Source organism: Lepisma saccharinum, chromosome 3 (genome assembly GCF_977018435.1).
Source record: "Lepisma saccharinum chromosome 3, izLepSacc3.1, whole genome shotgun sequence".
Taxonomy (NCBI): Eukaryota; Metazoa; Arthropoda; class Insecta; order Zygentoma; family Lepismatidae; genus Lepisma; species Lepisma saccharinum.
Genome location: NC_139231.1, coordinates 8,309,943 through 8,333,720, shown reverse-complemented (window position 1 = coordinate 8,333,720; position 23,778 = coordinate 8,309,943). Strand labels below are relative to the sequence as shown.

The window sequence follows — 23,778 nt, the reverse complement described above, 5'->3', positions numbered from 1 at the left end:
CATGATGTGTACAGTCAGAGAAAGTAGTTCTTGGGCCACGATACCTACGATATCGTAACATCTTAAAGCCTGTTGTCTATTCAACCCAAATAACAAAATTGTCGCTTAGGTTTGCCTGGAGGACCTGGATTCTCGGAAACGATTGAGCATTGGCAGCAGCGTGAGTCATACTCCCAGGCCCAGCCATAACAAACAACAGCTGGGTGCCGTGAGACCACCAGAGAAAGTTTCAGGAATTGGTTTCTTAACAACAGCTACTCGTAAGGAAATGTTCTCTTTACTGATATTATAATCATTGTCAAGAAAGTTCACTGAACTGGTGGTTTTCATCGAATCATCATCGCGTAACACACGCTGTCAACCCAGAAGTCCTTGAAAAAGATTGGAATTAAAAACAACTACTTGACAAATGATAAGACGAATCAATATTCATTAGTTCCAACTTAGAATTTTGTGTAAGGCATGGATCATCATGTCCTATCATCCATTTCATAGCTTCATTAATCATCCTCATCACCTTTGTTGACGCAAGTGCTAGAAAAGCAATATAAAATAAGCAAAATTAAGAAATTAATAAATGACATTTTCAGCGATTTCACGCAGCAACTCAGTTGCATGTAGACAAAGTTTCATTAATCGGGAACCAAGGGTTCACTCGTTCTGCTTCATTGTCATTTTCCCTCCACTTTGCCTGCCGCGACTAACCTGATGTTGATTCATGCAACATTAATTAAAATAACCAACCAACGAAACAATCCACAAAGGGCACCAAAGCGGCGCATTTTAAGAATAGGTAAACTATCTGACATTATGCTAATTTAGAATTTAGTAATAAAATTGAAATTTGGGGGGGTTCAGTTAAGTAGCTGCACATCCATTACGTAATCGCGATATCATCAAATTGTCTACACCTACGTAAAGTTCCAGTCCCCGTGATGGAATATGTAGCGCAAAGCCATGGCTTTAAGATCAAATCTGTTTTGTTATTGTTAAATTATTCATAACAACGATTTATGATTACATTAAACACATGAATGAACATACACAATGAACCCATTTTGGTCGGAATTTGAATTCGGAACCTTATTCCGCAAGAAATACAAATATCCATAAGGCATGAGTGTTTCATTGGAGATGTTCATCTACTTCCGTCATTTTATCACTAATATATTTATTTAAGTAGTTGTATTGATACTACGGACAGCGCCGGAAAGGAAGAGCTTCTCTCCAGCAGCTTTGCTACACTTAAAACTTGCTTAACATGAGCATATGAGATTTTTGCTCAAGTGTGGAGCTCTTCCTAATCCAAGATTTTTGTAAAAATGCCCTTGGGAATTTTTCAGAAAGGAAGAGCTTCCTCAGATTGATTTGTACATACTTACAAAAGTTGCATCAGCCAGATTTTTGTCCATAAACTTGTCAATTTTTGGCCACACCAGAAATTAAGCTTATAGTATGTTTTTCTGTCAAAATCCCAGGAATCTTGAATTGATATCTATTGGGTTCTGAGACCGAGTGGAGTGTGGTGCATTGTCTTGTAATCAAAAGGTTCGGGTTTGAGTCCTCATAAAATCTGATGGCAAAATGTTAATATTGTAGTTTTGTAAACAAGGGGTTTTGGGTTCGAGTCCTGATAGATTGAAATATGTGTGGCAAAATAATATCTCCACACGTGAGATTTTGAGAATAATTATTCCTAGTTGATATACAACTCCCAGATCTGAAAACCTGGTAAAAAGTGTTGTTCAACAGAGCAAAATTATTCTCTATTGGGAACCACTCGCTCAATACAATATGAGAAGAGCGGGTAAGCATAATTAATTGCCTCTATGCCTTGCCGGCACGCAAGAGATAAAATCTACACGCTAGTAGGGAGCATTAATGATTTTTCTGTACGATTCACTGAAGGGGCTATTAATCTTTCTGTGCGACAGGGGAAAAAGTGTAACATGTCTGCAACATGTAAAAGTGTAACAAAGATTATTGAGATAAAAATACATATTTTCACACAGTGGCAATGAACTGCACCCCCTTCATGCTAAAAGCAATTCTCTTCTGATAATATGAGCCTAGGCAGAGACTTGGAAAATATTATGACAGAAACAAAATCCAATTTTGTCTGTATAAGGGTCTCAGAACCCAGTAAAATGTGGGCATATTCCATTTGGAGACGTATTAATATTGTTGCATTGTAATCAGGGGCTTTGGGTTTGAGTCCTGATATAAGATTGAAATATATACAACTGCCCACACATAAGATATTCACTGCTAGCTGATAATACAGTTGAGGTTTCAAAGCTGGTAGAGTGTCTGGGGCCTCTCTGACAGCAAAGTGTTGGTATTATTGCTTTGTAATCAAGGGGTTTCTGTGTTTGAATCGGGCCTCTAGAATTGCTCCGTGACTCTCTCATTTCTTACATCATAAACATATGATTTTTCACCTATGAGAATAACGCTACATATGGTGTCGTCGGGTAATGCCTCGTGGAATTCACAGATAATTTTAATGTTTGTTCTGTCATTAACCACAACTTGTTTCCTTTTTGAAGTGTTAATTACAAACATGGGTCTCTGTGTCTTGAATTCATCTGGTGCGTAATACAGGTCAGTACTGCCAGTAGTGACGCGCTTGAAAGCCGAAAAAGCCTCATATAATTTAAGAAAATCATCCTTGGAAATGTCTAAATTGTAATTTTCCCTAGGAAAAACCTCATTTCTCCCATTTTTAAGATATATGTTCTTGATGTTGCAGTTATCAAATTTACTTGAATTTTTTTCCTGATTATTGTGTCTCCCAGTCTGAAACAGTACCACCACAAAATCGGGCATGTCAAATTGAATACTGGAGAATGAATTTGTAGCATCAAATTCATAATAGCTACCAGTGGCAACCTTCTGTACACATTGATATGTATAAAATTGCAGAGGAATCTGTGGATTTTTTAGGATATCAGCTTTGTATTTAAGAGCGTAACTGGCCTCATACTCAACAACAGGGATTCTTAACTCCATAGTCTGAATAATGCATTTGCCCTCATCAGGTAAGGTATTAGGCAGAGCTTCTCCTGTAGAGTTTATTGCACTGTACCTCATCAAAGCATTGTTATCATTTGCAGCTCTTCTAAATGTAATTCTTAACCCGCCCTTCCACATAATTTCTTTGTAATCCGAGAAGAATCCTGGCAACAGGCGCATGGGGAACAGCACTGTATGATTTTTAGATAATATCTTATCACCAGCCTCAAATCCGCCTATTTTGTAGTATGATGCCTCGGTTTTGGATAATTTTAATGTGGCCAAAGCTGTGGAGGTAATGCCGGGATAATCCACTCTGTTTATAACAACACCATGCTTTCTGATCTCAATTTCAGAGAATAGATGCGGCACAAAATTGTCTACAAGTCTTATATTTGAATTTGCCGGATAATCTGTTCCATCGAGCTTTACAACATCAAATTTGATGTATAGATCTGCTCTGTGAGGGTGTATAAAGCCATCCCCTACATCAAGATCAACCTCGATTTCTGTGTTGGGTTGATTTAAATTTGCAAATGTCCTCCTGTTTGGAGGGAATGATTGTAGCTCATAACTCTCAATATTTTCCATTGTATGTATTTTTATTTAAATATTAATCTCTATGATAGCAGTTGTTGTGGCTCCAGCAAAATCAACTAATTCTTCTTTCTCATTAGTGACCATCAACTCAATGTTATCTATTCTATTATGGCACACAGGAAAATATAATGTTGGGGATGGATTGTAGATGATGCGCTCCATGAATTCGGAATTAGGTTTGAATGTTGCAATGATGCCAGTTTGTTTGTGAGTACCTATGCCATTTGATTTGGTGATCATACCCTCAGCCACATTACAGTGAATATTCAGAGTCTCTATGGCTAAGAATTTAGGTATATTCATAGCAGTGTGTTTGATGGCCGCTTCAAGTTTTGTGTTGTTCTCAAATCCCAACAGCTCTCCTATAGTACCCAGATCCACTGTTTCTGTAGCAGATACAATCTCTACTCTGTGAGTGACAGAATTTTGACTTAACACTACACCTCTGGGTAATTGAGCATTTAGAGTGGACAGATTATACTGCCCTGGAGTGATGACAATTTTTTGATCCCCTACTGCAATTGTATTGTTGTGGTGTGTAATATTAGGGATCAGGTACATGCCGTAAAATGCTCTGAGAGCTATTGTTTTGGGATACACAATGTCATCATGTAATTTGAGTTTCAATATTGAATTTTGGCTGGTGAGATGGAATACCCCCATGATGTTTTAAATACCACAAGGCTTTTTGAAAATTTTCAATTGATGGTTTATTTATTTGAGACATATATCTGAGAACAGATAAACACAAATGTCCACAATTAACATCTTTGAAGTTTTGAACACGGGCATTATTGTAATAAAGATTAGCTGAATTTAGATATTTTACTAAATTTTCAGGTGGAACACCTCCAAATGAATCAAACACAAATGCCTCATTGTTTAAATATTTAAGATAACAAATCCAGTGAGTGCCCTGATTTTTGAACTGATCCAAATTAACAATGCCACACTCTTTGTTGAGTGGTTGTTCTGGTAAAGAATCAGACATGTACACACCTCTAAAATTTTTGATGCCCAGTGGCTTGATTAAAGCTTCAATATCTTGGTTTGTAAGCGGCTCTTGTTTTTTTTAAACTTATTCATGGCTCTCTTAACACCTTTGCCTTTTTTCTCCATGGCCAGGTTATGGCGCCTCTGCTCATCTAATTCTGCCCTATTTTTCTTGGCATCTATTACTGTTTTTGCTATGGCGGCTGATCCCCCAGCCAAGCTCCCAACAGCCCCGAGAGCAGCTAAGATGGCCGGGATAGTAAATATGAAACCCCCTGTATGTGATTTTTTTCTAGATTGCTGTAATTTTTTTAATTGGGGGGTACTAAGCAACAATTTCATACCATGTCCCTTTGCAAGACAAGAGCTTTTTTTCTTGCGCTGCTTTTTGGTCAAGAGACTGTCAATAGTTTTAAGAGATTTGAGACCTGCATAAGGTATTTGATACATAACACCCTTGGCCTTCATTCTAGGTTTATTATATACATATTCACAGCCCCCACCCCAGTTTTTGTTTGGTGCTCATAGCTATGGTGGTTCCCAATGCTGATATTCTCTCACTCAAAGAAGCATCTTTGCTTACAAATCTACCAAATGCAGCCTCTTCTAATTTCTTGTCTGCAACATGTCTCTTGTCAAGATCGGTATGTGTGTTGTATGCTATGTCATGGTCTCTACAAGCAGCATCTAGGGGATTTACACCAGGATCACCTCTGTTTAATCTATGATCCAATTTTGTGCCTGGACCACAATACTGATAGCCTGGAATATGTAGTTCAAATGGCAGCTTGTTTATAATGTCATTAACCAACCCCCGACCCTCAGAAACATTCCAAAATTTAGGTGGTAGAGTATTAATAATTTTTATGAGATATCCAATCCCCTTAGGGTCATTCACTATAAAATTAGACAATTTGGTGCTTATCATGTCCATAATTCCAACCTTTTCATTGTAAAAATTGTGGTTGCCAGCATTTTCCTCCCCAGCTATCACCAATAACCTATCTACAAGTTTCCTGACATCATCAACCCACACAAATTCTTTGGGCAGGGTGTTGTATTGTTTGATTCCACTACCTGTCTTGATCTGTGACCATATGGGCTTGATTAAATTATTGTATTTTGCCCCACTGCTAGACTTGACTCTTTTTTGTGTGGGATCATTGTTCTGGTATAGAGCATCTGATTTTATTAATATTTCTTTGTAATGCTCATAATCTTGATCTGTATAGCTGCCAGGCCTTTTCCTAGTCATCAGTTCCCACAATCCAGGTGTTCCGGGGTACTTAACAAAAGCACCTTTTTCTCCGAGACGAGATTCTGAATAAACAATTATATCATCCCCCATAAATGTTACTCTGAAATTGCCAATTCTATGAATGATGCTCCCATCAAGCTCTGTGTCAGCATATAAGCCAAAGACCTCATCTTTGTTGTCTTTAGGTGTAGTTAAATATTTTTGAGCAAGAAGACCCAATTCAATAGGATCCTGAGTAGCTTCAATTCTTCGAGGAGCAACAGGACTAGGTGTATGAATACTGGAAAGTGGGGTGAATGGATAATCTAATATGTTCCTTGCAGCTACAGGTACAAGCTCCGTGATCAAATCTTGATTCTGCTCTGTAACAGTTTTGATATTCTTACCTAAATTATTAATAGCATCAATTACAGGCTGTTCTGTTTGCTTGTGTTTTTCATAAATTCCTCGGTTCTCTGATTTCCATCCCTTAAATCTTTTTACAAGATAATCTCTTAACTTAAGATCGTCAATGACTGGTCGTTTCATGGTTATTTATATATGTTTCAACGTCTAGAAAATCGTTGATTTTATTTCTGTATTTTCCAGTATTAGGTGTTCTTGTCATATCAATTGTGACAAACCCATAACTGTCTTGATTCCAGCACCTGCTGCAAAACTTAGAAAAATCATTGTAGCTCAGGTCCCCACCTACATATTCATCATGTATGTGTTTGAGGTTGGTATGATCTTGATGAAACACACATATAAAATTGCTGTTGTCTCGGATCAGTTGCTTCGGTATTTTTGAAAAAGTCTGTGCCAGGTAGAAGCAATCAATGTTTTTGTGTCGGCCCTGTGTAAAGAAATTTCTAACCTTGTTTTGATTATCCAGTATAATGTCATCAAACACAACAACAGAATTATCGAGACATTCGTGAAGTGGCTTAACATCTGGTTCAAAAGTGGCAATATCCAATCCATCATATAGCTTCATCAGCTGCTGATATTTTAATTGTTCCAAGCTCTTAGAGAAGACATACAAGTGCCTGTTTTTCCAGTCTAACCAGTTGGGTGCCAATAAAAAATTATCAATCATTAGTGTAGTTTTACCACAAGCAGATGGCCCAACAATAAGACACCTAATATTATCAGGTAGCAAGTTGCCATTTCTCTTATTCTGTTGTTCAGGTTCTGGCAGCCTCTTTATAACATCCCAGGTGCTCATATTATCACTTTGTCTGCATCGATCCAGCTGTTTTCCGGATGACCCAGCCATTTGACAAATATCTTGTTGCCTTTTCTGCGGATTATTTTTTCTATGAGATATGTGTCAGGCTGTTTAGTTTTGCTGAGTTCTTGTTCATAGAATCTGCCTTTGAGAATTTCTCCTCGGTGATCCTTTATTATATATGTATTAAGGGTCCCGGGTTTAACTTGAACCACTGTAAATAATTCGGTGCTCCAGTTTCTTGTAAAGCCTCTTTTGAATAAGTGCTTATATTTGCTGATTCTTACTTGATCACCCACCCTGTATTTGGCCTTTCTTGTTGTTGGCTGGTATCTAGGATAATAAACAGTCCTGATCAATTTTTGCTCATCAGATGAAGTTACTTCAGAGGGTTTCATGTTGATTGTGGAATGGACAGAATTGTTATATTTATGTAGAAGTTCTGGAAGAATATTAATCCATTTATAATTACCTTGAAGTGTAAATTGTTTATACATAAGATTTTTTAAGGTTCTGTTGAATCTCTCTACAATTGAGGCCTTGAGATCACTGTAACTCGAGTAATGTTGTATTGACTGGCTTTTAATAAATTGTTGAAACACTGAATTATAAAATTCTTTGCCATTATCTGTTTGCAAATAGCGCGGTGATCTTCCACTCTGATTGATGATTGTCCCGATGGCTTCTGTAACACATTTTCCAGTCTTGGATTTGAGTGGCACAGCCCAGGCAAATTTTGAAAATGTATCTATTACAGTGAGTAGATACTTGTAGCCCTTGTTGATTTTGTCTAAGTTTTTCAACTGTCCACTTGACAACTCAATCAAGTCGCTCTGCCATAAATCATCTATGCCCTTTGTGACTACTGGGAGTCTCTTAAAATTATGTCTGGCCTGTCTGTGTAATTCATCAACAATAATTTGTCTAGACATAATATGAAAACAAGAATATTGCAACTATGGGGTGTTCAGCAGCTGATACTACAGGATTTTCTAAATACAGTTTGTCCCCTATTTGTATTTTAAATTCCAGAGAGCCATCATCTTCAGTATAGGCTGTTTCTAATGTGTTGGGGTCTGTAAAATCCTCTAACTCTACACTGGTGATTTTTGGTTTGTTGTCAGCATTTGTTATTGATAAGGTGGGGTAGTGGTGTGCCTGTGGCTGATGCCAATATTTGATCTTGATTGGTCTCAATGTGCCCCCAACAAAAAACTGGTAATAAAATTGTGCAGGGGACAGCATATATATTTTGCCACCTGGTGTAAATGGAGAATCATATTCTTTGTTGGGGATGCTGTACAATTCAAGAATTACTGTATGTTTTGGATTCTCGATTATGCCTGTTATTTCCTTTTCTGCTGTAAGCAATCTGCTTGTTACAGATTCAAGATGTTCATTGATGGTCCTAACAACATCATCGTGGCCTGGCTTGATTTTTATGTCCACAATAAGTTTCTTGTATTGTTGCACAATCTCTTGAAGCTGGGTGGCAAAAACAGACAGAGCATTTGCTTGATTGGATTCCATGGTTCCTAGCTGTTGCTTGATATTAGCTACAATTTGTTGCAAATTTTCAACAACTGCCAATTTTGAATTTTGAGCAGTAAGATCATGGACCTGTCTTCTGATATCCTCAAACAGGGCATGCAGTTCATTAATATGTTGATTGGTTGGTAGAGTGGCAACTGTCTGAGTGAGATGTTTGATCTCTGTCTGGATATTCTTGATATCTTCTGATTTCAATATCCTATTCACAGCTCTCTTAATATTTTTAAGTTCCTGTGATGTGGGAAGATTTGATACTGTATTTTGCAAATATTCAAGTGCCAATTTCACATTGTTTAATTCAGATGCATCAGCCACATTTTGCATAGCATTTTGGAGCAGGGCTATATCTGCCTGAGAGGGTGTTGATTGTTGTAAAATTTCAAGCTTTGTTTGGATATCATCGATCAAGTGATGAAAATGAGATAGTTCAGATTCAGTGTTGAGGTTTTCAAGCTTTGTGATCTGGTGCTGGACACTGACAAGTGTATCTACAATCCCAGGCAGGCGGGATTCTTGTACATTTGCCAAATCACTTTGCACTGCTGCTATTGTACCTTCAAGATGGGTTATGGAACTTTGAATTTTTCCAAAATCTTCATATGTTTCGAGTTGCAGCTTAATGTTTGCAACACTCCGAGTTATTGCATTCAAAGCATCAGAAGATGGCAAGTTGTTCATAAAATTTTCAAGTGTCTCAATTTTTTCTTTAACCTCGGCTATGGCATTGTGCAGAGGATCCAGATTAGGTATCTGGAGTGATTGAATCTGTTCTTTTAGAGTGGAAATCACTAGATCAAAATCTTCTTGTGATTTTATGCTTTTGACAATTGTTTGGAGCTGTGCCTGGACATTATTTATCTGCTCTTCCAATTGCTGTTTCAATTGCTCAGAGTTGTTAGCCTGGGTCTTAAATTTGGCTTGAAGAGCTGCTACAGCTTCTTCTAAACTTTGAAAATTATCTAATGTTGCCAGATCAGTATATTTCTGAAGCAACAGTTTGAGTTCGGAATCAATTTTAAGAAGAGGGTCCATGCATTGTGATTGCAAATTTGTAATTTCTAATTGAAGACTGGCATTGAGTGTGGTTTGCAAAGCTTGTAAATCACTTCTTAATTTCTTGACTCTGACATCAAGCATCAGAATCTCATCACTGTGATCTTCATGTCTTGTATGGCCAAATATATCATTAGGCATTTTGTTTTAGTGGTTATTTATTATAGAGTATCTGATTCTTAATTCTATAAAAAAGGGTATAAGCTTGTCATAAGATCCAGGGACCTCAATATATAAGCAGTCACCAGCAGAAACAGTATAAACAGTGCCAGAAACCATGTTTGAGTGCTTAATTCTGTAAATATTTCTCCCTACTGAAATTTTAACATCACCCTCAGGGGTTGTAATAAATTGCAATTGCCCACCTACAGGTAATTGGTAATGATTTAAATTATTGTTAAATATGTACAATGTTTTGCCCGTTTCTTCATTATTATCTGTAAGTATGCTGTTCAGATGAATAATTAACAAGCCACTCAGTTTAGACAGCCTATCAGGAGAGGCTTGTGGTGTCGGCAGGTCCATAATAGCCTGTTTTTTGAACCCAAATAAGTTCATAGGCATGTTTATTTATTTCAAATCATGCTCTGTAATTGGGCATTGATTCCCACTTTTCAAATCACAATGACTCCATGGTAAAGTATGTATGCCACATGACAAAATGCATCTCTTATCATCATGTGGGTCCAGGGCCACTTTTCTTACAACATTTGAAGTCAACAAGTGATCCTCACTCTGAATTCTATTTTCTGATGTTTTGATTGAATTCTGGGATTTGATGCAATTTTCATAATCTTCAAATTGGAGATCTTTTTCAACAGTAACTCTGCCAATGCCCTTGGCTTTTTTGGCAACAGCACCACTACATGTTTCAAAACTGTACATCTTGGCACTTAACCCAGCAAATTTCACAATAACATCACCAAGTGTCTCATCTTTTAACTTGCCAGGCACCTTTTTGTTGTGGTGGTGAATTCTTGTATGTTCACTGGTATCAAAGTATGGAAACAATTCAGGCTGTGACATATCTTGATAAACATCTTCTGTTTGAATATCAAGAATAAAACTATCCGTGTCCATGTACAATAATTTTACACGATCACCATAAAAAGGTTTCAGCACATCATAATACAATATTAACATATGTAATTTGGACAATTCCAATATCACAGCCCCTACATAAATAGGTTTATCAAACTTAATCTTTGTTTTCATCATGTTGAAAAGTGCCATGTGCTCATCATAAATTCTTCTGTAATTGAAGTTGGGCTTTGCAACCAATTTTTTGCTCCGGCTGGGGTCAGTAATTATTTTAACATCGGTATGTTTCCTGACATTTTCAATTGTTTTGCCATACACTGAATTCACCATCAATTTAAACAAGCCCTTATCAAATTGGCTCTTTGCAGATGTTCGAAGCTCCGTGTTTGTATCAATGTATGGTTTCAACCATTCTGAGTGCCTGAACCTCAAAACTTTGCCAACTTTAGTTACTTGAACACCATGTTTCATCAGGAACTGGAGGTTTTTGTAATATATGACATATCCTTGTTTCGGCTCCAGAGTCATCATGAGCTTCTTCTGTTTAGAGCCAGGTGAGCACTTAACCTCGGGAATTGGGGACAGATCAGAAAATTTGTTGTGCAAATAATCTGGAATTATCAGATCAACCTCTATGAATAGGCCATATTTACTGTCATCAAAGTCCTTAAGATCTTCAATATTGAAATTTTCAACCCATTCAAGCTCTGCATATGGCAGTTTATCCATCATGGCATAACCATAGAGGTTGTTTGCATCTACATACGTTATATAATTTGATGGCCGTGCTGGATCATAATCAGGCATATACTTGTTATTTGCTCTGGCATATCTCTGGGAACATTGCACCATCCCTCCTCTTATGCATTCCTCCATAAACAGATACTTATCTTGATCGTGGATCAGATCCAATGGCTTTTTGGTGTTGAAAAACATTGCAGACCATGCTAGGCCCGGGGCACTGAAAAAATATATTGGGTCCAGTCCATAATTTTGCATGGAAGATTTTCTGAATGCTTGCAATATATCAGCTAAGAGAGTGACATCAAGTTTCAAATATGCCATGTGATAATCACCAAATGTCTTGCATTTTAAATTGTTCCACATCAACTGAGCATGGTGATAATCTTCATCAGTGATTCCAGATCCTCTGATTTTGCTGTAAAATGCTTGTTGTGGTGGCAGGGAACACTCATCAAATTTAGAAAAATCTGTAACATAGTCATATGGATATACACCCTTCCGCCTAATTAATTTCAGGTCCTGATTTGGAAACAATGCACGTGTGATTTTGAATTGATCATCAGATAATTGAGAGGCCAGTGTGGCCAGGCCAGCAGATAAAAATCTGTAAGAATCAAGAAATCTTATGTGAATAGGAACACCATCAACTTTAATTATCTTGCTAATAGATATATATTTTTCATCATTTTCAGCTAAAATATTTAAATTCTGCTTCTCAAACCCCTCGTATCTGATCAGATGATGGAAATCATAATTGGATGCTCCATGGCAAAATATGGGGACAAATCTTGGTCTCTTGATCTGAATATTACAGCTATTACACAGGGCCTGTTTATATCGACCATCTGTATGAGAATGGTGATGTACCTTGATATTTGTATCTGAAAATTCAGAATCACATACCGGGCATTTTTCTGCATTGTTGAAATCTTCAATCTGTTCCTCTGTTAAAGGCAACATAGGCTTTGATTTTAATAAGATGTTAGATGCTATGTCACGGCACACATTTTCTATTCTATGTGCAAATATTTTGATGGCATTTGGTCCCTTGTATGAATATTCTTTAATAACAATACCATCCCGTACAACTACATAACAAAAACTGGAAGGTTCATGTAACTGGTATGGTGTAGTTGAAGATTCTTCGGGATCTGGGCTACAGAATGCAAGAGGTTTGAGGTTCGATTCGAAATCACAGACAATATGTGCTGGGTGTTCCAACAAGGCTTCATATTTTTTGAATTTGCAATTTTCACTTGGATTGGGCATCACCATATGAACAGGTTTATGGTTGCCACAGTATTTCAGATGCTCAATTAACTTGTTTTTGGCAATTTCTGCATTTTTTTCACGAACCCCATTTACCATTTTTTGACCATCAAATACAGTTAAGCATCTTCTGCACAACTTAAATATTGTATGAGTTTTGTCTAGTTGTGTTCTCACTAAAGCTTGAAGATTATGTATTAGAGTGTAATGATATGTGCCATCCCCTTCAATTAAGAGCAGATCAATCGGAATTGCAGCTTCATCATCAAGTATACTGATTCTGAGAGGTGCTATCGGGCAATTGCCAGTGGAACAAATAAATACATTAATAGATAATTGTTTGCCATTGATGTGCCTGGCCTTTTTTTCAAATTTATCAATATTCTGAACTGACATTGGATATTCTAAACCCTCCATTACATCGTCAAAATCATGTTCATGCTGTTTGTAATAAGTTATTCTTTGAGGATCCCTTGAAACTGGATACAAAGCAGCTAATATACACCACAAAAAGCATTTCTGGTCGGTGTTTTTTATATTGACCACGGCTCTTTTGTTTTTGATATTGGCAGGTAATGGCACATATGTAGATCCTTGTAATGGGCTGAATTCAGAAATATTAACATATAACTTGTGTGATGAACCGCATAGGCTCCATCCTGACTCTTTTGCCGCAAATTCAGAGTGTTTGATATTCAGTTGATTTATCAAGCTGCTTATTATTTTGTCTGAATTTGTATTTGAATATACAGGTACAGTTTCTGTTAAGTGGGGATGTGTAAATTTTGTGCCATTTGGCTTCTTATATTGTACAAACAATTTGAGGGAGAGCTTATAAGAGCCATTTTGTGCATTAAGAATTGCCTGCAGATTAGAATTTATACTATTCAAGAAATTCTCAATGCCACATCTTGGCTCTGATACAAACCGGTGATCCCTTAATTGGCCGTTAAAACTGCTACGGATAGGTTCATGGCGTGGCTGCTTTGCTGCTCTGGCATTAAGAGGTGCTTCGTGCTTTCTTTTCAGACCAGATGTAGATGGTTGTGCAGAGCAAGTATCTTTATGTGTATATGTGAAGTATTGCATGCTGTATTTTCTATTGCATTTGGGGCAAATTTTTGTGGGAGTTCTGTATTTGTCCGGGTTACAAATCTTTTGGTGTCTGGCCCAATTAGAGCTAAATATATTTTTATTGCATTGATTACAATATTTTTGATTCGGCATTTTTGTTGTTGTTTATTATATACAATTTCTTGGGTTTCAATTCAAAACTTTATACTGAATAAAAAATATCAGTTGGGTTCAGCTGTGTGCTTTGTATATGTGTGTATATGTGTAGGTGTGTATACACTTAATATTTTTGGCTTTGGTATTTATATAAAATTTCCTGGGTTTTAAATCTAATCTTTATGCTTATTATGACAGGTTGTAAAGCCAATAGCTTACAAGTGGAATATTCATTCACACTGCCATTCCGCAAATGCCTGCACGGACATGCATGTATAGAATGGCAATGACCTTGTTATGTATAACAGGCTGGGACAAATATAAGCTTGACTCTAAATATGAGTGGATTACAACAAATATCAGATTTTATAATGTTCAATTAAACCAAACAGGCCTGTAAGTATGAGAAGCACTGTATCAACACATCTATTCCCCTCAGTCACTCTCACATAACTGGCTGATGCAATAATCGGGAATTTCTGTAAATACTGGCGCTGAGGAAAAAAATCAATACTACCGTCTCGGGAATTCCACACATTGCCACAGAGGGGGAAACATGCAAGCACAGAGCAATTCTAGAAGAGGGCTCTACATATTACATTGTTTTAATATTAGATAAGCAAATTGAATGGTATCCAATTAAACTTAAACCAGAAGTAAATATGTATGTGTATAAGCTTAATTTCTGGTGTGGCCAAAAATTGACAAGTTTATGGACAAAAATCTGGCTGATGCAACTTTTGTAAGTATGTACAAATCAATCTGAGGAAGCTCTTCCTTTCTGAAAAATTCCCAAGGGCATTTTTACAAAAATCTTGGATTAGGAAGAGCTCCACACTTGAGCAAAAATCTCATATGCTCATGTTAAGCAAGTTTTAAGTGTAGCAAAGCTGCTGGAGAGAAGCTCTTCCTTTCCGGCGCTGTCCGTAGTATCAATACAACTACTTATTTAATATACAATAATAAATCACAACTAAGTAAAAATAAATATTATTTTGCATTTTCACTTGCATATGTTTTTTTTACGGTTAGTGTGAACTGGCACCTGTTTATTTACGTGATTGTTCTGTATGTTTCGTGTGTAGTTAAAGATGGGAAAAATGCTTGTGGAACGATTAGGGCTATAAGAATTCCGTCCGTGACAGATTGGTTAGCACAGTGCGCTACGATGTCTAATGTCCTGGGTTCGAATCCCGTCGTGCGTATGGGTGTTCTTTGTGAGTGCCCCTTCATCAATTTCATCATATCACTCATCCTCGTCTTCGCGATTAGCAAAAAGTGAAAGAAAAACGACGCTAAATAAGAAAATAAGGAGAGGTTATAAGAATCATTCTTAATTCCGGACGTGTCCTATATTTCATAGTTGTGTCTGGCCTCCGGAAGGAATTTGAAAGAAATCACAAATGTCTTATAAGTATTTTGGGCATCACATAACTTCAAATTAGATGAAGAAACAGAAAATGTGAAGGGAGTCTGAGATAACGTGGTTTCTTGAAGAAGTATGCTTAAATCAAAGAGTGTGCATGGTTGGTAATGGATTTTCGAAAAAAAATACAATACCAGCTCAGAAATTACTTCCCGATGTTTTAGATCCAGAAAAGTCCGGATATATGTATAAAAATGCTTGCTTTGTGAAGTTTTATCGATAATTTGTCGGCAATTTGTTCGAAGTAACAAGTTTCATTCCAGAAATTACATATGCAGTCCTTATTGGATTGATTGATTTGGTGTTTTAAGTCCACTTTATGCACAGTAAGGCTAATCGGGACTGGACCTACATCTTAAAGCGGGGTCTGAAATACTATGTGCCTCCACCGAGTACCGAACCCGGGACTCCTTGATCACAAGGCGACGACGCCTTCACTGCGCCATCGGGGAGGCCCAGTCCTTATTGGAGAAATAAGGCACACAATTCTGTTTTTTCCCAGTGTATAGTAGTCTTTTACATTTCAATAAACAAAATCTTGCAGAGTTTGTTTACGAAATTGTGAACTTTTTCCTTCCCGAATTCATGGAAATGTTTTCCCTTCCTGGCCCCGTCTCGACGAAAAACGTTCTGTCTTGCACACTCAAGTTGAAATCACATACGGCTGTGCTATTCAGTAGCAGTTAAGGAATTTTGAACTCAACCGTTCACTTCAACATTAATTTTTGAGCTGAAGATATGTCATATTCTCGTTATATGCTAAGATGTCCTAGTAACCAATTATATTTACTGGAAATGCGTTCGTGTCCAACATTTTGAGATAATTTTTCCTACTTTCTGCTGAAGAGTGATCTGATAGCCCTATTTGTGATGAAAACTATTTATACTTAATTTCTAATATAATTTATTCCAACATTTCCTTCAACTTCTATTACCTTGTTATTACCTCCAATGCTTACACGACTCTTCCTTCGTGCCGACCTTTGTGTTCAGAAATGTTTACAACACCCCCATCTCCCGCGTGTAAATAGCAGACAACAACACTCTGGAAAACCATAATGTATACAACTTGTTTACTACATATTATACGAAAATATTAGAATGTTAGCTTGATATAACTGTGAATTGTAACGAACGAAATAAAATACCTGTTTTATACGCACACTGGAACGAGCGCAGGCCTGCCGTGAGTCACTCTGGCAGTGAAGGTCACTGATCGAAGCAGTTGGTGCTTGCTTCATACAAGCAGGCGCCTTATCTTTTGGTCAAGGAAACACGGAAATCTTCGTTACTTTTGTTTTCGCCAGACTAATGATGAACATTTATAGGAACGTAAGGAGCAGTATCATGCATTCTTTTGGAATTAGATTTCGTGACGTTCAAAAAATATCATAACAATATGTAAATCTCTTTTGTGACCTACACTGAACTTATGTTAAAGTTTCATTGACATGTGAAAGCGAAAATTTATAGATCCTTCTTCCTTACGATTTCTAAACAACCGAAGAGTGTGGTGAACGTGAAACTACTCATTGTTCGCAACAACAATATGTATTATACAAATGGTCTCTAATCAAAAACCTTATTACATCACAGGAAGTGATTTTTAAAACAATTCTACCACGTATCCAACGTAACCAATATTCAGATTGATTCCAAGCTTCTGTTTGTGTTATTTTGTGTCGCATTTTTACCTTTTGCGATAATCGCGACGATGAAGATGATGGAAAATGATACGAATGCAATGCTACATCTAAGCCTCAACAGATTTCGAACCTGGATTATCTGGCTTTGTAGAGAGTTACGGTGATTTTGATTTGTATTTTCATTTGTTATTTTAAGTCCACTTTATGCACAGTAAGGCTAATCGGGACTGCTTCTGCAGTTTAAAGTGGGATCCGAACTACTATGTGTCTCCACCGGGTATCGAACCGGGGACTCCTTGATAACAAAGCGACTCCGCTACTACTGCGCCATCGGGGAAGCTAAGAGAGACAGAGAGAGAGAGAGAGAGAGAGAGAGAGAGAGAGAGAGAGAGAGAGAGAGAGAGAGAGAGAGAGAGAGAGAGTTACGGTGACTACGGAAATGAAGAATTGAAAGTAGCAGAAAGACTAAGCTATTCTTTAGTCAATATTGGTATCGTTAATGAATATTATGAATGTCAGTTCAAATTGAAAAAAAAAATAAACTACGAAATTTCCAGAGTGTCGTTCCAAATCGTTAATTTTTCTCTTACCACACATTACTTTGCTACTAGATATTCGCATGCTAAGATGTAGAAAGTGTTACATTTTAAGTGTGTGGAATTGAGATTCTGTATTTCTGAGAATGGAGTAGTGGGAAAAGGATCACCTCACATGTTTGCATTAAACCCGCCCCCCCCCCACACACACGCACACAAAAGATATAGGCTGTTGTTCTTATATAGAAATATAACATGTATGAATTGTGTCAAGAAATATTGGAGCCTATTCACATCCCTACGGAACTTGGAAGAAAGCACACGTAGAGATTGGGAAGTTTTGTTTCGACAAAATCTGGATGTAGGGCTATAGTAAATAAAAAGCAAAGTACTACCTTTTGCTTTGCACCAAACCATGAAGGCGTATAGGGGGTGTGGAGTTAGGGCCTCAAGCTTTCTTCATCAGGCCGAAGGTGGGGATGATGTGATCAGCACAACGCCCCTGGCCGCCTTCTCCCCTTCCCCAGAGTTTAATCCAGGTACCCACTTTATACGACGCTGGGTGGGCACCAGAGCAGCTTGAACAGGTGAACAAAATCCCGATTCTCCCCCGTCGGAGATCGAACCCAGATCTCTCGCATGGTAATAAAACGCCCTAACGACTGAGCCACTGCAGCACACATAGTATAGTAGCCTATGTAAGAATTGTTTTAGTGTTTCGTTCAACGTTTTTAGGCGAATCATTTTCGGAGATATAACGTGTAGGTCATGTCGGTTCTGCGATCTGGCTTGAGAAAAGGCGATTTTCTGACGAACAACATTTTACCTGACAAGTCACGTGACTTTCTTACATTTCCTGTGCCTGTTCCCTTATGCATGAAAGACGGGTTGCTCTTGAGACAGACAGAATCACCCGATCACCGAAAGGTGCAATGTGTGTTGCCTACCCTTCCGGCATTATTTACTGCCATTAAAGTCTTATGGGGAAGAACTTTTTTCCACCACTGTACTCTGACATCACTTCCTTGATGTACAAACAGCTTTAGGGATGCACATATAATGTTCGCTTAGGGATACAGAGACACTACTGGATTAGAGATAGAGAGTAAATGTCGGCTTAAAGATACAGGGATATGCTGGATTAGGTACAGAGGAAATGCTGGATTAGGTACAGAGGAAATGCTGGCTTAGCGACACAGGGATATACTGGATTAGGCACAGAGAAGATGGTAGTTTAGGGACACAGAGATATGCTGAATTAGGTACAGAGAAAATGTTGGCTTAGGGACACAGGGAAATGCTGGATTAGGTACAGAGAAATGTTGGCTTAGGAACACAGGGAAATGCTGGGTTAGGTACAGAGAAAATGCTGGCTTAGGGACACAGGGAAATGCTGGATTAGGAAGAGAGAAAATGCTGACTTAGGGACACAGAGAAATACTGGATTAGGTACAAAGACAATGCTGGCTTAGGTACACAGGGAAATGCTGGATTAGGTACAGATAAAATGCTGGCTTAGGGACACAAGGAAATGCTGGATTAAGAACAGAGAAAATGCTGGCTTAGGGACACAGGGAAATGCTTGATTAGGTACAAAGACAATGCTTGCTTAGGTACACAGGGAAATGCTGGATTAGGTACAGAAAAAATGCTAGCTTTGGGACACAAGGAAATGCTGGATTAGGAACAGAAAAAATGCTAGCTTAGGGACACAGAGAAATACTGGATTAGGTACAGAGAAAATGCTGGCTTAGGGGCACAAGGAAATGCTGGATTAGGAACAGAGAAAATGCTGGCATAGGGACACAGGGTAATGCTGGCTTAGGTATAGAGACAATCTTGGCTTAGGGACATAAATTGATGATTTAGAGATATAGAACAAAAGCTGTCTTCGGGCTACAGAGAAAGAGCTGGCATAGGGATACAAAACATTATGTATTACATATGTATTATGTATTGTATTATAAGAAGATCTTGTTGGATTAGGGATACTGGAAATATTTTAGATTAAGAATATAGATAAATTACCGAGTATATACACTTAGAAAATAGTGAATCAGGGGTATAAGTATAATCATGGATTAAAAAATACGAGAAAAATAGTATATTTTGGTCCGTGTGAAAAAGACTCGGATAATTTTGGACCCTGTGAATTCGGATGAGGATTCAACTGCACATTGCAAGTTACCTTACCTGAGGGAAATCCGTTTCGCTGGACTTGTGATCGAAGTGGAAAAAGTACGTTCTCCCTCCGCGGTGCGTGTGGAGGTACCCGACCCTGATGAGAGGCGCCACCGTGTGGCCGTCACTGAGCACCTCCAGAGTCGAATCCCGGACGTTGAGCTGGTTCTGAATCGGCCTCTCCCAGTCTGTGTACTCATTCTTAAGCGTGGAGAAAATCTCGTTGAGGTGATAGTAATACGTGTTCCTCACGTACGTCCTTAGCACACGGTCCCTCTTGCTCTCGTTGAAACCGAACTCGAGATCTTGCGCACTGAGGTCCAGGTAACTCTCCGTCGTCGCCAACCCGAGCACCATGTCGCAATGGTGGAAGGACTCACTGTACTCGGCCATTTCGAATGCCGGTTCGGAAGGGATCACGCTTCCGTCCACGAAGGGCGCGAATCCTGGAAGAAAGCGCGGTGGATCGACTTTAACGCTCATCAGTTCGCTCACGGTCTTCCGCTTCAGGCAAGAGCTGATGTCTTCCTCCTCGAGGTCCCCGTGGCATCCCGTCTGCTCCGCCACTTTCCTCTTCACCGTCAGAGGCTCCCGCTGCAATCCCCAGGGACTCAGGGAGGATCCGCTCAGTAGGATGACCCGACGGAGGAGATCTGAGAGAAGAAGAAAATAACAAGTATTAATTTTTAACTCACATATGGGCACGATTTTATAGCATTCCAAAAATATTTATCAAAAATTCAAATCCATATAACTTTTCAAAAATGAATTATAGCCGAGGATGCAGTACATCATGGTGTAAATTTCGAAACCTACATGTAAATGAAGAGAGGAAGAATTACGAAAAGAATATAAGTCAGTACCTGTAGTAAAAACAAGAAAGGGACAATACGAAAGAAGGAAAAAATGAAGAAGAAATGGAATGAAAGGAATGAATGAAGAAATAGAGAGGAAGAAGAAAATAAGAATAGAAAGTTGAAAATTAGGAATAGAAAGAGAGGGGTGAATGAAGAGAATGGAAGAAAGAAGGATACAGGAAAGGAACGAATGAAGAAAGAAGGGAAAGAAGAAAGGAAGAAAAGTTAGTAGAAAAGGAAAATGAACCAAGAGAGGAGTGAAAGAAATAAATAAAGGAGGAAAGCAGGAAAAAGAGAAACGGAATGAACAAAGAAAGAAGATGAAACTAGAAAATTAGGAAAAGGAAAGATAGATATGACTCGAGAGGGGAGAGAAAGAAAGAAGAAACTTAGATAGAAAGGAAATAAATAATTGATGAATCTTAGAAGGAATGAAAGTAGAAAACAAGCAAGGGAAGAAACAGAGAAATGAAGCAGGAAAGAAATAATGAAGGAAAGAGAGAAATCAGGAAAGAGGCACAAATGAAGATAGAAAAATATAGTAGAAAAATGAGAAGAGAACGTTGCTCTTCGTCGGAACTGGGCCGGGGAATGAGAACATCTAATCAATGAAACCTCAAGGTTGGGAATTTAAGAAAAGAAAGCAGGAAGAGAAAGGAATGAATGAATGAAAAAAGAATACGTTAGATAACTACTAGTGACACAATACTACGGATGACAACCAATCCTGGAAAACATAAATATTCACGATCTGCAATCTTGAAGAAACACAGCCTATTTAACTTCATTTACGACGAATGTCGACATTTGCAGAGCACGACATATGGCTATTCTCTAAAGATTTGGAGCTATCGTGTGTCCCCCATGCCTGGGGCAGATTCGAACATATTTAATGCATTTAACATGCAAAATAAATTTGATTTTTGTGTTCAAAAATGTTCACTTGTATCAGAAGACTGCTTTTGTTTATTTCTTCTATTAAATAGTAATAAAACAATTTTGACTATCAAAAATAAAAAAAATCGTGTGTTCAAATGTGGCCCAGTCTCTCCTCTACTCGTATATGTAAAAGTTGCAGTTCTGAATTCTTGTACACTCTTGTTTACTTTACACTGCTGTTTTAAAAACGAAAGAAAAATTACATTCCTTACAGATAACAATTGCACTTGATTACAACATGAAATCTCAAATTTTCAACCTTGAAATTCCTGTTTTCGTCAAAGATAATTTTAAGAAAAATTCCGTTCTCTAATTCAGGTGTTCCAAAACCTTTTCGTTTCATGGCGCCCTTAGTGTTTCAAGATTTTTCGCGCGGCGCCCAAGTCAGAATATAGGCCTATCTAACACTTGCAACGCTCAGCTAGTGTGGTTAGGTTGCTTGCCTTAAGTTAAAAAAAAAACACATATTTCAAATTTGGAAACATTTTATGTGTAAAAAGTACTAAATAAGTAGATATTTGGAACAATCATATCATTTCAGCGAACATATTGGAACATTTCGCGGCGCCCCTGTAAGCCAGCCACGGCGCACACTTGGGAACCAACACTCTAATTCACAAGATACAATTCGACAATATTTTAAGGCAACAGTATCTGACACGCCAAGTTCAAGATAATCCATAGACCGTCCATTGCATTGTTGTTTCTCTCTCCCAATAAAAGAGTAGTTGTTGAGTGTTTCTGCGAGGACGACGAAAGAAGTCTTACCTCCTTCTTTTGTAAAAGAAAATAAAGAATAAACAGCAACAATAGAACGAAATATGAAGTTATGTTACTAAGAAAACAATACACCAAACGCACATACGTGACATACAATTTTAGTAGTGATTCTTGGCTTTAAAATATGCAAGAAGTTTATATGCTTCATATGTGCATTTGTTTATGCAATGCGCATTTATCAAAAAAGATTGTTTAAAACATGCATTTACATATCAAATATGCAAAATGCATAACAATCCGGGCCATAATTATAAATTAAGGGCATAAGAATAAAACGTGGTGACTGGCAATGTGGTCATTTTTGAGTTACAAAGTAAAAAGAGCATTCATCTAATTTTCGCGTGCAATTGTCATGTCGTGCAATTATCATTGGATTCATTGAACGCTTCTGAAATTGGTAAAGACAACACGGAAACAACTTATCTACAATATAGCCTCTAATAACCTTTTCTTTCCTGCGCTACGACACCAGGGGTCCCGGATTCAAATCCTGGCCTGGGCATGGATGTTTTGTGAGTGTGCATTCATCAATTTTCTCATATCATCACTCATCCCCATCTTCGCAAATTAGCCAAAAGTGACAAAAAAGCGAATTCAAATAAAGCAAAACATTTTCTTTCCTAATAAATCCAAAAATTACCAAAATTTCAGGTTTTTTTGCTCCAAAGCCCTTCAAATATGAGTACACGCTCAAGGAAACAACTTTGTCTTAACTTGGATTTAAAGCTAGACACCCTGGCTTTAAAACGTGATATCACAACTAAAGAATATTCTAGGAGGGCAAAACAATATCAAAGCATACGGGAGGATTCAAAAATATTCTTCACATCGGAGCAGCTTGGACTGGAAAATCCTTAAAATCGCCCCCAAGAATCGAACACTAGCCTCGCGTGTGGCAACCAGACGACTTATACACGAGATCATCACGGCTTCAGGGTTAAATCGTGCATATGCCAATAAGAGCAGTGCATAATTTCCAGCTCATCATTTCATTGGACACGTTCGAGCACTTAAGCCTCGTCAGCTGGTGGAAGTAGCTGTAAGCGGAGAAGAAAATTGAAGATGACACGAAGCATCTCCGGGGCTCAGCATCCGCTGGAGTATCAGCTGCGACAGAGCGAAATTAATTGAGCATCTTGTATAAACAGACTTCATCAAAAGAGCTTCCGGCACTAGGATTTCTGAAGAGCTTAATCACATGGGACACGAGCGGATGGCGTTGGACGATTTGCCCCATTGAAAGTCCACGAATTCCAGAAATCTGTTCACTGGAACTTAGAGAAGGTAGGCAAGGAAAGAATAAGAGTTGGAGCATTCTACTTTCTTAGTCATGAAATCTGAGTCCGTGACTTCGGCTTGGTTTGGTTAGGCCATTAGCACATCAGAAAATAGGTCAGTTGAATTAGATGTTCAGAATACTTGTATAATGGAGAGTCGAGGAGAGTTAGC

At 38.0% G+C, this 23,778-nt stretch overlaps 1 protein-coding gene across 1 annotated transcript in view; it reads right to left on the bottom strand.

The window, feature by feature from the left end:
- Positions 1-23,778, bottom strand: part of Nlg2 (Neuroligin 2) — a 1,033,488-nt gene that overhangs the window by 41,738 nt on the left and 967,972 nt on the right. Inside the window, exon 6 of the mRNA XM_083118258.1 lies at positions 19,766-20,406. Coding sequence (XP_082974384.1) covers positions 19,766-20,406 — 641 coding nt within the window. The remainder of the gene's footprint in view (positions 1-19,765; positions 20,407-23,778) is intronic.